Source organism: Hippoglossus hippoglossus, chromosome 6 (genome assembly GCF_009819705.1).
Source record: "Hippoglossus hippoglossus isolate fHipHip1 chromosome 6, fHipHip1.pri, whole genome shotgun sequence".
Lineage (NCBI taxonomy): Eukaryota > Metazoa > Chordata > Actinopteri > Pleuronectiformes > Pleuronectidae > Hippoglossus > Hippoglossus hippoglossus.
In genome coordinates this window covers 1,861,662-1,877,772 of record NC_047156.1, presented here as the reverse complement: position 1 = coordinate 1,877,772, position 16,111 = coordinate 1,861,662, and the positions used below count along the sequence as shown (strand labels likewise).

The 16,111-nt window shown below is 40.0% G+C and overlaps 1 protein-coding gene across 1 annotated transcript; it reads right to left on the bottom strand.

Moving 5' to 3' along the window:
* Positions 1-1,194: 1,194 nt before the first annotated feature.
* LOC117763509 (aminopeptidase N-like) lies at positions 1,195-11,879 on the bottom strand. The gene is made up of 22 exons (XM_034588684.1): positions 11,526-11,879; positions 10,100-10,406; positions 9,663-9,805; positions 9,432-9,568; positions 9,006-9,132; positions 8,636-8,790; positions 7,938-8,051; positions 7,671-7,814; positions 7,355-7,420; positions 6,968-7,033; positions 6,721-6,893; positions 6,482-6,558; positions 4,450-4,583; positions 4,305-4,360; positions 3,585-3,732; positions 3,369-3,460; positions 3,129-3,236; positions 2,862-3,029; positions 2,614-2,754; positions 1,911-1,992; positions 1,373-1,523; positions 1,195-1,233 (listed from the first exon to the last, which is right to left on the bottom strand). Exons 1-22 carry the CDS (start codon positions 11,860-11,862, stop codon positions 1,229-1,231), a joined length of 2,931 nt encoding a protein of 976 aa, XP_034444575.1. The 5' UTR covers positions 11,863-11,879; the 3' UTR covers positions 1,195-1,228.
* Between the last annotated feature and the right edge of the window lie 4,232 nt (positions 11,880-16,111).

Below are 16,111 nucleotides of genomic sequence, written 5' to 3'. Positions count from 1 at the left end.
ACATCTTGGTCCTGTCGTGGAAATTTCTATTTAATCATACACAAAGTCATACATTGTCTCTCGGTAAGTTCAATTCTAACATCTGCAGATGGACTCACCCCACACATCACCTAGAGTGACGTGTAACAATGAGCAAAGAGCATAGGAGAATCAATACACTTTATACATCACAAGCCCCTCCCTGAGAGGAGCAAAAGGTATTCCATCAGCTCCTTGATGTCTGATCAGGGTGGGCAGACATCCTGTCTCCATCTCTGTCCCAGACCCCTGGAGTGACTTCTGGTGTGAACCATCTGTCTCAGAGACCCTTATCTTCGTTTACAAGACAAAAGACCCCAGTCCTGTATACAAGACAGAGATCCCCGCACCCATCTACTCAGACACCTTGAGTGACCCCTGCAGTGAACCATTTGCCCAGTGACACACGAAGGGAGGAAGCCATAAACATCTAAGTTCCCTGAGCAACACCCATAAAGTCTAAGTTAACTCACAGAAACACATTTGTTCATACATTCTTCTAAATACATGTCTGTTCTTCCATTAAACATTACCCAAATGCAGAAATTCCCATCACAGTCCTAATCCAGGAACCTTTTCTCACTTTCTTAGGACGTTATTCGAAATTTTCTTAGATTTCTCAGAGAATAATTCATGGATTTAGATGATTTAAATCGGGCATATTTGGGGGACTGATATTTATGAGTGTGTGTGATTTAGTTGTATTTGAGTTAAGGGACCGTTTGGCCTTGGCCGTGCTTTGCCTATTTTACTTTTCTTCTTGTATACCTGTCTATCAATTTCCTGATTGATTGATATCATATTGACAGGTGTTTTTTATATATTTTTTCATGTGCACCTGCAATCCTTGAGGAAAATAAAAAAATATATATATGTTTAAATCAGAACAATAAATACAAGAAAATGTCTTCAACTTTATCAGAAATTATTTTGTATTGTGACAAGAAAATAAACATCTACTCTTTAATTTACAGAAAAACAGAAGAAGATAATATTATTATTAAATACAGAGCTGATATGAACAAAAGAGGATGAACATGTTTTTCTTTACACGACATTACAAGAACAATACAAACTGTAATTTTGTTCATTTCAGAGATTTCGTGTATTTAAAACTGTGATTTAAAAAAGTATAATACAAACAACAACAAAAACATCTTCTCTCCAGCTTTAAATATCAAAACATCATTTCTGATTATACTTTTATTGTCTAGGTTTTGAAATACACTGTAATTCTACTTTTTCCAGTTGAGTTGTGCAAAATCTCCTCCTCCTCCGAGCGAGATTCGTTTTATTAAAAAAGGATTGTTTCTAATCACATGTAAATAAAGGGTGAACACGCGGCTTCATCAGGGCTTCGTTTCAGCCACGAACCACTTCAGGACGTTCTGCTTGTTCTCCGCGATCCATTTTATGTTGCCGATGGTTCTCTCGATGGACTGATCCACCGCCAGGGTGCCGGAGCCGAAACCCACCTCTGCGTTATCGGCCTTGAACTGCCGCAGCTGTGACGATGAAAAAAACAGAGAAATGAGCATCTGGGGAAGTGACTCAGCAGTTTGACGTGATAACAACACAGATGACTGGGATGACAACGTGTGGAAAACCTCCTCCTGGGTAATAAACTCATGAAAACACCAGTGTTACAGGTTACAAAGGAAATTAGTGTCAGATCAGAATCGGCAAAGCTTATGTTCTGATCTTAAATTAGAAGCGTTACCTGCGGATTCTGCCTCCTTCATTAAACAATAGCGTGTTTCGCTATATCAAGGAGAAGCACTTCAATGCTCAGGTGTTGTAGCAACTGCAGCTCAAGTTAAAGCAGAAAAGCTAAAGAGACAAACGCTGTGTATATGTGTCGTTCCATAAAAACTCATAGTGGAATATCGAACCTGTTTCAGCTCAAACTCAGTGGCGAAGCGTTTTGTGACGCCATTGATGAGGTTGGAGAAGGAGAATGATCCACCACCGTACCTGTGAGGGAAAATAAAACCATCAGCTGCAAATTAAAACCACTTCTACTACGTTTGGCCTTCAAGCGGTTTGTTCTCTTAATCTACGAACTCAAAGTAAAAGAAGCTGAATGACATGATAGCTTAATGCACATGTGTACAGACTAATCTCATTAAAAGATGTTTTAATAAAAGCATCTACATTCTACTGGAGATGGAAATATAGGAATCAATCATGTTGCTGTAGGTGCAGCAGCCTGAGACCAGAAGAGAATTACAAGTCAGACATACAAAAGACGGAGAAATACGCACTGCTTATATTTGTGAAAAATTGTAATAGTTAAAAGCACTTAAACTCTGCTCATCATCGTTTGAGTCGTGACCAAAGTTCGTCTGAGTCAATAAAAGCTCTCACTGATGATAAGCTGCACTTTAAAACCACAGTAAATCTTTTTATGTGTAGCCGTGCTTCACTTCGTGTTTCCTAACACTCCATAAACCTGCGTTTATAACCTTCTACTCCCATTGAAAGTGTCGTATTCTGGACTAGATGCTGAGCACAGCTGAATCTCTGTAGATGATAAAACGTTTCTCACGTTTCAATGTGAGGCAGCGACGTTAGAAAATGTTGAGTCATACTCACTGATTGAAAATGTACGACCACCGGTCCCTGACAAAGTCCCACGCCAGAGACTGACCAACCACGTTGTTGGCGATGTAGACGATAGTGGAGGTGGCATCCTGCTTTCGGATCATGTCTGGATCCAGAGTGTACTCCAGGTACCTGAGAGCATTAACACACAGCAGCAGGAGAAGTTTATATATATATATATATATATGTGTGTATAAATGTGTATTTATACTGTATAAATATTGGTAAGTTGAGCAGACCTTTGGAGCAGCCACGGTTGTTTTGTGCAGGACAGAGCCGAGCGCAGTTTTTCAGCTTCACTAGCGATCGTGGCGTTCTGAAACTCCGACCAAGCAAAGTCCCACTCTTTAGCGCCACCTGCTGAGATGGCATTGCAGTACACCGTGGAGCGTAGGTTGGGGTGGATCCTGAGGAAGAGATGAAGTGTCTAAATCTCAGTACAGCACAGATAATGCAGTTTAAGAGTAATATAGTAAGTATTCCTCTGGGAAGGTGTTTACACTCACGGGTTCATCTTTGTGTCCAACCACTGTTTGAACCATCCCTTCACCAGGGTTTGACATTCCTCGTGGCCCGTCTTACACGCCTGGCTGATGGCGTTCACCTGATTGTACCTGAAGGAGACATGAGAAGGACGAGCGTTAGAAGACGTGAAGAGGATGTGGGGGAGCAAAGAAAGACGGAATAAGAGAATAAAACAGGGGTGTTTGTGAAGTGCTCTGGACGACTGAGGGATCTTTACTCACTGGTCCATGTGTCCAGTCGGTACTTTAGTCCAGTTTCCAGTCAGCGTCTTGTAGTGATCAAACAGAGGGACGACCTGTTTCCTCAGATAATCCTAAAAACAAGGAGAACATGCTGCAGTTAAGGAAATCTGATATTTCCATTAAGGTTCAGATCATGAAAGCAACTCAATTAGCTTTGCTTCTTTATGTCTTTATGTCTTTTTTAATGTTGCACACCTGCATGGGGCCGTAAACCTCGCTGCGGTCGAACATGAGGTAGAAGAAGTTCAGGTTTCCCAGAGCCGATTGCCAGGGCATGTAGTCTCTCTCCTTGTTCAGGTACTTGGTCGTACTGAGGGCGCGGACTGTCGGGATGATCTTTGCTCTGTGGAGTTTACAACATGTTATAAAAGAAGTTCTACATTCCACTCTTTAATACGCTGCAGAAATTTATGACATTGTCTTGATTTGTATGCTTGATGGTTTTTTACTGACATTTTTTTTATCTTTATTCTGTTAAAATTAGGACTTTATTGACATATTGAGACTTTATTTTGTATTATATCAACTTTATTATCGTAAACTTTATTCTCGTAACGTTACAACTTTATTTTCTTAATGTTACAACTTTATTCTCGTAATGTTACGACTTTTGTTTCATAATAATACGACTTTTGTCTCGTTATCCGATGCTCCGTACTACAAAATATATTTGTAACGTCATAATTTTAAAGAAACAATCGAAAAATACATGACTCTGTGTAATGGGAGCTGTGCAGAAGTACTACCAGACTAATATTTCTGGCATTGTTGTTGTTATTGATATTATTAAAGGATTTTGCTAACTGGATCAACTTTGATAAAGTATTTTGGCTTTATTGAAGGCAACAAGTTAAAAGTAACAATTTCCTGCCTTTGCTTTCATCCTCTGTTCAATATAACATCAGCTGGACTCACCTGGCCAAGTTAAAAGCATCATCCACCAGCTGAGCTCTGTTGATCACTTGAATGAGCTGGAAAAACAACATGTCTCTGTTAGTTCTCTTGAAAGGAAACATTAGGAAACATGTTTGTATGAAGGCATCCGTCAGAAGTGTCTTACGCTATGATTGGTGCTCAGAGCGTTTAGCAGCTTGTCCCAGTTGCTGTCGTCATAGTTGACTCTGTAGTAACCCACCACATCGAGGTTGGCCAGCACCCAGTCGCCTGCTGTCGTCTTCATCGCTTCCTGTGTTGCTACAGACGACAAGGAGGTCGGAGTTAGAACGTTTTCTCTCCTCGGAGTCTGAACTAAGCTTCATGTGTTTGTTCCATTTGTTGGGACATGGTTTTTGGGAAACCAAAGTTCGGCCTCCATGTTCAGTCAAAGCCTGAAGCCGCATGTTCCTTTGTTCCGGAGAAAACCAGAGCAAGGAACTCAGTCTCCCAGGGGGCATCAACGTCACACAGAGGTGTGAAACCCCCCCCCCCAGGGACACAGGTTTCAACTCCCATTGGTCACTCTGGACCCCATGACCTGTGAGGTCACCGGGCCAATATAAGGCCTGTCCCCACCTTCTTCTATCTCTTTCTACACTCCCTCCACGGAGAGAAGGCTGTCGAGCCTCTTTTCCTGCATCGCCGAGGGAAGAAGCCTGGCTTCTCCAGCTCACATCTTCTCTTCCCATCCAACTCTTCGAGAGGAGCACAAAGGTGCAGCTTCCAGCTCATCTCACCAAGGAAACCTCCTCGCACTCCAAGCTCTACCAACCCTTCAAGCAGCGACTCGATGTCCTGCTGGAGAACTTCAAACAGCAACACAGCTCAACAGAATCACTAAGGCAGGAGCCACAAGCCAGCAAGACGACTTCACAGAACTGCGAACTGCACAGCAACTCGTTTTCCCCTTTCCACGGACGGGTAACACAACTGGGCTTAATAATTATACTAGGCTAAACAAGACTGTTTATTCGATTCTGTGTGATGTTGTGGTGTTGTGATATTGTGGTTACAAGTTGTTGAGAAAGTTAATGTTAGTTATGCTCTTCAGTCCTTCCTTGCATGCATCTAGTAACTTTCTCTAATTTGGCACACATGCATAACTCTTCACCTACTTAGCTCGGACCCCCGCTACATGTCGTAAGGATTCCAATAGGGGGGGAAGGGTGTTATCTTCAAAGTGGCCAGCCGCCATTTTGGAAGCACATAGACACACACATGCATACTCACATACCTATCTTTGTTTAGTAAGTACACCGTTAGTAATCTGTGTTTTTATACTTTATTATATTCATAATAAATGTTTTTCTTTCACAAATGTTTTTTTATTAATGTTGCATAAGTGAATTTTGCCAACCTCTACACTGTCAAGAACTCCATATCCTTCAACTTAGCTAACTATCTATATGGTAATTTTGGTTATAGTTATTAATTTAATTGTTAATCAGAGTTCCAAATTTGTAGTTAGTACTTTAATGAGACTTAATCAATAAATTGGCTATCTTTTCCCTTCCTTTGAAGGGTGGTCCCCCGAGGTAACTTTAATCAATTAAAGTTATTATTTAATATTAATAATAAAATATTAATATTTAATATTTTATTTTGATAACCAAATTTATTGAATGCCGAAAGGCACACCATTTTATGGTATCACGTTTAATGCATTATGGTACAACACATTGTTAGTTTTGGTTTCACGTTGTAATTTAGGGACTAAAGAATTTTGTCCGACATACGCACGTCCTGTCGTCATCACCTACGTGGGCGGAGTCTAGATCTATACTTGACTCTGATTGGTTTGTAGTCAATTGAGTTGTTGTATTCGCTAACGTTTTTGAATGAAGTGCGTAGAAAAAAATAGCCGTTCCTTTTGAAATGAGAAAGGGAATTAACTGGTTGGCTTTGTTAATATCGTTGCCACAGTAATATCTTTATGGTTCAAACATTATATTTGCGACAGGAGTTGAAAAGTGGACTCGCTACTCAAGGCACTTGCTCTCACGTGGTACATGATATGTACTGATATATGATGTATACTTATTAATTTGACTTCGATTGCTGAAGGGCAAACCACAAAAAGACAGAAAGAATTCTGCGTGTAAATGAATGTGACTTGTTAAAATCCCAACATTGTTGCTGAGGTCTGTACATCATACCTGATTTTTGCTTCAGCCAATAAGGGGTCTGGACTGTTTCATTCTTAGTCCACTTGATTGGAACAATCCATTCGTAACTGAAGGTGAAACAAATACATCAATTAGTCTAGATTGTGTTGTTTATGCATTTTGCCTTTTGTGAAGACAAAAATGGAGAATTCATATTTTGTATCAGTTAGTATGTCATGACTTTGTTGTTCTTATGAGAGGGAGCAAGGAAAGAAAGTGTGTGTTCATACTTGAAGGGAGACGGAGCTGTGACTTCAGAGTCTGGATCCAGGAGAAAGTGCTTCTGGGAGACGTCCCCACTGGTGGTGTTTATGGTGACCACAGGGAAACCCATCTGCAGCACCCAGGTGTTCATGATGTCCTGGACACTTTCAGTCAGGTTAGTGCCAGTGGCGTTAACGGCCTGTGGAAACAAAACTATAAGTAACAGACTATTCTAAATTTTCTAATGTGAAGAATCTGGAGAAAAGAACTTGCCATTTGCAAATGTTTCCACAGGTCGGTGTAAACTGCATTCCCAAATTCAAATTCCTTCAGGTAGGTCTGCAAGAGAAAACAAACAGAGGTTACTTAGTTTTGCAGGGTGAGACTTAGGCTTAATTCTTTAATTCATTCGTTAATTTCAACTTTCATTTTGTCGTAGCCGTTCTTATTGTCAACCATTGTTTTGTGCTTTTTTATCTGTTCTGGCACCGGAACCATTTTAAAAGTATCGATTTAGCACCGATATATGAAATAACTGAGACAAAACTCAGCCCTAATGAATGGTCACGTTCTCATGTTTGAGAAACAAACAGAGAATACATTTGCAAAGATTTGCCGATGTGGGAATTATTTCATCGTGTTCCTCAATGAGGTCCTTACCCTGAGTCCCATTACGAAGATGTCTTCAGTGAGGAAATCCGACAGCATTCTCAGAACAGAAGCTCCCTGAGGAACGACAAAGTCATTTGACATGTTCAGGTGAGGGAACTGTGTTTCAGCAACATTGTGACAAATCAATCAAGTCATTCAGACAATCCAATAGTTCTATGGGACAGAAATATAAAACATAACCTGGTTTGATTGATGTTAGGAAGATACATGATATGAGAGTGGGACACAAACGAAGACCCCCCAATGTAAATCATTGAAACTCATGAAGTGAGAACTTGGTTTAAGTGAAGGAGTGTGACGCCACCTTGCTGTAAGAGATGGCATCAAACAGCTCGCTGATCTGCTCTGGTCTCTGGATGTCTTCTTCTCTGGACGACAGCGGGTGAGAAGAGGCCAGAGCATCGACGGCAAACACCCTGTGGACATCGTTGAGCACGATGAGGTCTTTCTGTTGTGGGGCAAATTAGACAGAACGCTGAAAACGCCACCGGACACCAGCTCCAGTGTTCTACATGAGTTCAGATTAGTCCATTGGGCGAGAAGGAGACACCATATACTGGGAAATACTCACTATGTTCCAGTCTGGTTCGGCATCGTTTGCTCCCAGGTACGCAACATAAGATGCAAAGCCTTCATTCAGCCACAAGTCATTCCACCACCTCACGGTCACCAGATTACCAAACCACTATAAAGACAGCACAGAGAAAAATGTGTCAATGCCAAGAAAATGAGCATAAATGAAATATAAACAGCAGGAATGCAGACATGGTTTGGACTCGACTAATTTCAGATGCAACATCCGTGAAGCTACTTGAATATTTTTCAATTGAGACGTGAAGCAAAAAGCATCCAAGTCCTCTTGACCTTTGTTTCAAGGTTATGCAGAATTATCACTTTGTCTGTCTACTGGACAGATCACCACAATAATTTGCCGTTCTCTCCAGTGGTGTTCCCCAGGGTTTCCTCCTGGGTCCTATACTATTTTTACCTCAGCCTAGGAGGTTATGATTCCGTTGTGTCTGTCTGTCTATTGTGAACAAACATCAGCTCTGACAACACTTGGAAGGAGGAAGGATGTGGTATGTGTCAGGAAATACAGTTTGTTACTTTCTCTGCAGCGTTTCCCACAGAATGAATTCATATGAATGCACACGAACATCACTCTCACACACAACGAATACGAACGACAGATACACAGACAAAAGAAAAGCCTTGACATTAGCCTTGGTGGAGGTGAACCCAGAAATGACATTAAACATTAAAACGAACCATGTGAGCCAGTTCATGAGAGATGATGGAAGCAATCCTCTCCTTGTTGGAGTTGGAGGAGACTGTTTCATCGTAGAGCAGCGCCGTCTCTCTGTACGTGATCAGACCCCAGTTCTCCATGGCTCCAGCGTTAAAGTCTGGCAGAGCGATCTGATCTGTGTCAGGAAACAGATCATTCGTGGTTCATTGCCCAGAGAATAGAATAATCAAGTATAATTCATTATTTGAGGTTGTTTGGCCTCTCAAAGGCTTCATATGTGAAACAGAGAGTAACCTCCTCGGGTTGGCAGTTGCAGCTGACTGATTAGGGATCTACTCTCAGGGTGAAACCAGACTCATTCAAATCCAGATCATCATGTGGCTGACTCACCAGATTTGGGCAGAGGGTAACTGGAATTGTAATATTTCTCAAAGAACTTAAGGATGGGTCCAGTTTTGTTGAGGGCGTACTGTCCTTGCCCTGCATCGATAGCCGGCTTCCGGGCGAAGATACGGATCTGAGCAGACAATCAAACACATAAGCAACATCAATTTCTGTTGGCCTGAATATTTATTTATAGAAACCAGTGAACCTTTATGGTTTTAATTTGATACCAGCTGTTTAACGCATGCTATTAAAGTGAGAAACTGTGTTGTTTGTATCGTTTAACTTGTAACGAAAGTCGTAGTTAATAAAAAAGTCATGATTACAAAATAAGGTTGTCAGTAATAGAAACTGTCAGTTCTGAAAAATGCTGGCTGTTGCTGCTTCCTGTAAATACAAACTGAATTCATGACAGAGGTACGTGTCAGTTACCGAAACATCATCAACGGAGTTGTTGATGAAGCCGAACTCGCTGACGATGAAGGCCAGCAGGTAGGTGGACATTTTCTCAGTCTGCTCAAAATCTGTCTGCATCAGACTCTTGCCCTGAATGGTGACACCCTTTGATTCTGTACAAGAGAAAAGTTATTTTTATGTATCTTCCTCATTCATTCATTATGTCCTAGACGGTGAATATAAACGTGTTATTGTCGTGCAACTCACCTTTTTCTGCCCCGTTGGACAAGGCAACAGTTCCAGGGTCGTGGATCAGAGTGATGTTGAAAGTAGCCTTCATAGCCGGCTCGTCAAAACAGGGGAAAGCCTTTCTGGCGTCTGTCGGCTGCATCTGAGTGGTCGCAACAACCCTGACAGGAAAAAGACAAATTAGGTTTGTGTTTGAAAAACAGCTTGTATGGAGTTTTGCCAAAAGCAAGACGGTTAAATAAATCAATTTACTTTAATCAATCAATTCTTTAGCCTGGATCAGCACAAAGACTGGAAACTGTGAGTTCAAACTGTCTATGTTGGGTCTTTTTTTTACAAAATACACCTTTTGAAATAGAAATGTTATCAAAACCGTTCTTTTTAGGACCAAACTGAGAGTTTTGAAACCCTCTGGATTCACACTCGATGTTATCGGACACATTAAGTTCACATACTTGCGCTGTCCATTCTCTATGTACTCGCTCCGGTAGAAGCCTCCCAGGTCATCAGCCAGCTCTCCAGTGAACTTGGTGTGCAGGTGGTACCGTTGGTCCTTCATAAGTTTACCGTCCAGCTGCAGGACCAGGTACTGAGTCACAGGCTGCAGCCACGAAGACTTGATCGGCGGGACCTTGACGCCGCTGTTGACCGCGCTGAGCCTCGCCAGCTGGCCATTCTCAAGTTTGGTGTAGTTCAGCTTATTGGAGTGGATGAGAATCAGGTCTGTGTCCTCGGCGCATCTAAACTCCACAGTGGACTCACCTGCAACAACATGAAATAACGTATTTAGAAACTCAGTCACAACCCAGTCCCTTAGATTAAATCAAGCTGCACCACATTACACAAACTCATAATGTCATAATTGACTTCACCCATAATTCTACAAGAAAAGTACCGTAGTTCAGTAGTTTCTGTATAATCGGCACAAACAGACAAATAGCAAAGAAAACATTATCTCCTCGGTGGTAATTAGAATTTTCTAAGCCAATAATTTGGTGGCATTTGAAAATCTGATTTCATGCCTTAATTATTTAAATTATTTAATATATGTTTGAGTGCTTTTAGTGTCCACTCACAAATCTTCAGTCCTCTCTGTCAGTACGTTGTTTTTCTTTGTTCTGTTGCCACAGCGATGACGAGAACTCAGCTAATAAAATGTTATCTCCACCTTGGAACATCATATAATGAAGCTTTATATCGGAGCAACTATCTTGTCCTATCAAGATCAAATAATATATCACCTATCAGGACTCAGGGTTCCGTAAAAAAAACCGTACGGTCCTGATGAAGTAAGAAAGATCCTGTGCAGCAAAAAGATCAAACCTGTAGATTGATGTAAAGACTGAAAGTATCTTTACTTTGTAGTGATTCATAATATTTCTACTACGAATAACAACAACAACGACAATTATTAATTATTATAAACTGTATTTATACAATGCACTATACTAGATGACTATAAATTGCTTTAGCATGAAGAAATAACACCAGACAGGTAAATAAAAAGAGAATAAATGAACATGAGCAGAGAAATGTAGAATAATATAATAGATGAAATCATAGATAAAGAAGCAGAATAAGTGTAAAGAGTCGATGTGAACCATTTGTAAAACCTTTTTATCAAAGATGGTTTCAAAAACTCTGTCTAAGTCCAATTAAAAGCAAATCTGTCAAAGGTGATCGGTGAGTGAGGGTCAGATGTCAGGAGACTCATCCTGATCCAGAATCCTGTAATTCATTAACCTCTCGTCAGACTTTATCTCCATCACTGTTTTATTTGAAATAAAAGCCGCCACACTCCTGCAGCTTTTATTTCTTGAAGACAGAGGAGGATTTAATTTAACTCAAACACCAATGCAACTGAAACCAACTGATTCTCACCAGTGAAGATGTAGAGTCGAGTGGTGGGGTCTGCAGTCAGTCGGGGCCACAGGACGACGTTGTAGTGGTCCGGCACCAGGCTCTTGGGGAGCCGGTACTTGTCCCAGGGTTCGTTGGACAGGGCAGGCGTCGTCACAGTGGGTTTGGATGTCGTTGGTTTGGATGTCGTTGGTTTGGATGTCGTTGGTCCGTCCGTCGGTGAAACCTGATTGTCGTTATTTTTTGCCTTTTCCTGCGAGTAGACGACAGACAGAGCTATGATTGTTGCCAGGGCCCCTGCACCCAGGATGACCCCCACCACCCCAACCGCTTTACTGATGTAGAAACCTTTCCCCATGTCGTCCGCCTGTACGGGAATCCTCACACTGAGGCCACGCAGAGGTGGAAGGTGAACCTTTATACGACACCATGGGCAGCATCTTCCCTCCCAGTCAACAGGTGACACATTAACAGTGAGATTGCAAATGTAGACCTGACACAATGATAATGACTCGTGACTGAGTAAAAGCCCCGGACACAAGTAAACAGGGAGGTTTTCTCATGTTAAGAGAGACATTTAGTAGAATTATTAATATTTCTAGAGGATTGATTTATCTCTATTCCATCAAAGATATCACCTACTTGGTTTTTCTGCATTTTGGAACCAGGGTATATGACATTTAAATATATGTATACATATATTTCAGAATGGCTGCTTTTAAAGGAACAGTTGAACCTTTTAGTGAAAACTGTGAGTTATAAAGGAAAAGACAGAAATCAGCCTCGAACAGTTAGAGTCCACTTTTAGAACGTCTCTGGTTCCGGGAGTAAATTTACCATTAATTTTCTCCATTGACATTTTAGAAAATCCTTTAAAAAAAAAAGTTTTTATCCTGGAACCAGGTCGACCAGCTACAGGATGAATATCGACCATAAAATATTTGATTCAGAGCAAAGAAATGATTGTAAAACAGAAAAAAAGGCGACGGTACAGGACTGTGAACATAATTATTTTGAGAGCGAAGGAACTACACATCCCAGAAACCACTGGGAATGATCCTTTCCGAAGATTTCCAGCTGCTTCCTCTTGAATTTGAATTTGAATTTCTCTAAACGAACACATCATGTGAGAAAGAGAAATCATGGATCCTCTGTGGTAATCGTAATGTAACACTGAACGATCCGATCGTAGCCGACATGATTTTGAGGAGATTGGTTCCTAATCTCATGTCTTGAGGCAAGTCTACCTTGGATGGTTAAAATATTATGGCTGATAATCAAAATTAACAGCTGCTAGCTGCATGTTAGTTAACAGTCCTTTTAAAATTACACACAGATGTCAGTGCTTTATTATTCTCTGGGAATTCAGTGAAAATATTGAAACCGCCCCATGATCTTGATCCGCACCAAAACATAATGAGTTCTGTTTGTGTAATCTTGTTCACAAACAAACAAACAAATCAACAGACTTAAACGAAAACATGTTTTTCTTAGCGGAGGTAAAAATTCTCATCTTTTATGATTCATGGGTTCATCAGGTCCTCACGAGAGTAATTCAAACATAAATTAAAAAAAAGTGTTGATTAAAAACATCAGGAACCTAATAAAGACTTATAAAAGATAATCTTATCTTATCCCACGACAGGTGATCAACTCCTCCCACAGAAGATCAAAGGAGGTATAAAGCTAATTTAATAAAACTGCTGGGAAACGGATCGTAAATCTCAAAGATTTCAGTCCTGGTTGATTTGATAATTAATGGAGCAGCAGTATCGAGGTTAGTTTCAGCTGTCAATCACGACAGTTTTTATATGATCAATTAACTAATTCAAACGAAAACATGTTTTTATCGGCGGAGGTAGAAATTCTTATCTCTTACCGATCACGATGCAACAGGTTCATCAGCTTCTCACAACAGTAAATGAAACTTAAATAAAAAAACAATCTCTTTTGATTCTAAATTCTTGTGTTGATGAAATAAAATGGGAATAACTTACGATCAACTGGTGCAACAGGATTCTGTCGTCATTTAGAAATACAACAATCAGTTACAACTTTAAAACCACTGACCGAGATGTTTTCTAATCATCGATGTTAATGAATATCAGTTTGCTCTTCATCAGATGAAAATATCCTCACACCCTCGTCTCCTTACACCCAGAAGAGTTTTCTACTTTGGTGTCATGTTTCTACCTCCGGCTACAGGAGATTATGTTTTCACCTGTGTCTGTTGGTTTGTCAGCAGGATTATGTGAAAGTTAATAAATCAATTCCACCAAATTATTATTTTAGTTTTTTATTTTATTATCTAATTTACAACAGTTCATTCACATTCACTCTTTATTTTTAATCTGCAACATTAATGTTAACCAGGTAACAATGATTACAATTTTTTTTAAACAAAAAGACACTATCAAAAAAGGAACGCAAAATATTCATATTGTTTCAGTTTGGATTTTGACACTGTAGCCTAATTGTTGGGCATAAATATTGTGTATTATTTCTAATTCACAACCTATGATAGAATACTGTAAAGATTATTTATGCTGCAAACCATAACATCTAATTCTCAAAGCTGAAATAAACCATATTATCATAGTTGTATTTCCATAAAATCACAGTGACTCCATGTTGACGTTACCATCCCATTCATTCCTGTTGCACTGGTTTGTGAAACCACAGCAGCAGGTTTCCTCACGTCTCCTCCTTGGCAACATATTAACCTGAGATGGTAGGAGTCTCTCGCTGTGGCGAAGAGGAGGAACACCCCGGGGTCAGCTGCTGAACGTGCTGTAAAGCCAAGAGAAGATCCAGCCGACGGTTAAAGATTTATCTCACATGACTCAAACCCTCCTCCGAGATAAACAGAGTTATTAAAATCCTGAACAACATGTCCCAAACTTCAAAGTTATGTAAGATGTAGATAAGTGAATTTGTTGCAGTAGAATCCGGTAAACGAGAGAGAATATCAAGATGACACAACAATACGTCTGTAAAATATCACCTTGGCTATTGTGACGATATCTGTGGCCTTGTGTTTATCACTGTAATATTCTGATTAAAGCATCTGTGACTGGGAAGTTCAGATCAAAGGAAAGACACGAGTTCACTGGCTGTGCAGACGCTGAGGACTTATTACTTACGGTAGTTTTCTGTACAGAAGTTAAGGCTGTTATTCTGTCGTCTGTCGCTTTACTTCCTAGATAGAGTTTTGTCAGTCGTCTCCACGGGAGATCACAACCGAGTCAACCACGAGAACCAGAACACTGACTGTGCCGTCCAGTTTCCACTGTTGCTATTTTTCTCCTTATGGTTATATTGCATGTTTAATGATGAGTTTTTTTTAACTGTCTTGTTTTTTCTGGCTCCTTTGCTAAATTTCCCTGCGTCGTGGGACCAATAAAAGATTCTTATCTTATCTTACGACAGGTCAGCAACTCCTTCCACAGAAGAATAAAGGAGATGCAAAGCTCATTAAGAAGAACGACTGGGAAAGAGATCGTAAAGTGTCGATCTCAAACTTTTCAGTCCTGGTTGATTTGAACAGTAAATACAGTTTGAGGAAGCGTGATCTGATTTCGATCTGCTCTCACGTGGTCCCACCGCAGCAGAGTGACCTCAGCGAGCTTCATCGTCCCATGACTCCTGTCAAGTGCAGCTTATGTCAGGCAGAGACTGCAAATAAAGATGGATGACACAGCTCCTCTTCCTCGCACTCCTCTGAATGCTGCCATCTTGAAGCGGAGCAGCAGCATCGAGGTCGATAAAATAACGTCACTTTCTTGACGGAGATAAAAACTTTTAATCTTTTAACGTTCATGATGCAACAGGTTCATCAGCTTGTCACAAAAGTAAATGAAACTCAAATAAAAATGCGATCTATTTTCATTCTTAATTCCTGTGTTGACTGAATAAAATGTTTTGTTTCTGAGTTAACTTGTGATCAACTGATGCGACAGGATTCTGTCGTCATTTAGAAATACAACAATCAGCCACAACTTTAAAACCACCGACATTGATGTTTTCTAATCATCGATGTTAATGAATATCATGTTTTAATGTTTTAATGAGTTTTAAAATCGTGAAAAAAGCTTCTTTTGAATTTCTGGCATCAGAATTCAAGGTTCAGGGATTTAAGGTCTTTATTGTCTTCATACTCAGGAACAATAAAATTGTAAGACTCCCTCCAAGATATATTTATATACGGGTGTAAAAATATATTTCTAGTTATTGCAATCGATGGAATGTCGCTGCATTAGTTCTTGTGTTTATAAGGAAAAAAAACCTATGTGATCAATTTAACAGCACAGGGGTGGTGTTGGGTTTCACCAGTAGGTGGCAGTGGCGGCTTTATGATGTCAGTGACTGGTGCTTTAATCATTGCTTTGAAGAAAACACATTTTGAATTTGGAACAGTTCAAATAGTAGAAGAATTACAAGGTCTGATTTCATTTAAAAATGCTAATGTACGTTTGTTTATAAAGTAAGAAAGGAAAAAGGAAAATATTGATTTGTGTTAATCAAAAACAAGATATTTAAAGAATACTTAGAATATTAAATGATAAAATACATTTATTTCAAACGTATAGAAAAGAAACACTCATGCA

Excerpts from the sequence above, each read along its gene's own strand:
- LOC117763509 (XM_034588684.1), bottom strand. The coding sequence starts at position 11,862 with ATGGGGAAAGGTTTCTACATCAGTAAAGCGGTTGGGGTGGTGGGGGTC. Across the intron at positions 6,559-6,720 it reads ACAGCTCCGTCTCCCTTCAA|TTACGAATGGATTGTTCCAA; the intron begins GTATGAACACAC and ends TTTCACCTTCAG. Across the intron at positions 4,361-4,449 it reads CTCTGAGCACCAATCATAGC|CTCATTCAAGTGATCAACAG; the intron begins GTAAGACACTTC and ends TTGTTTTTCCAG.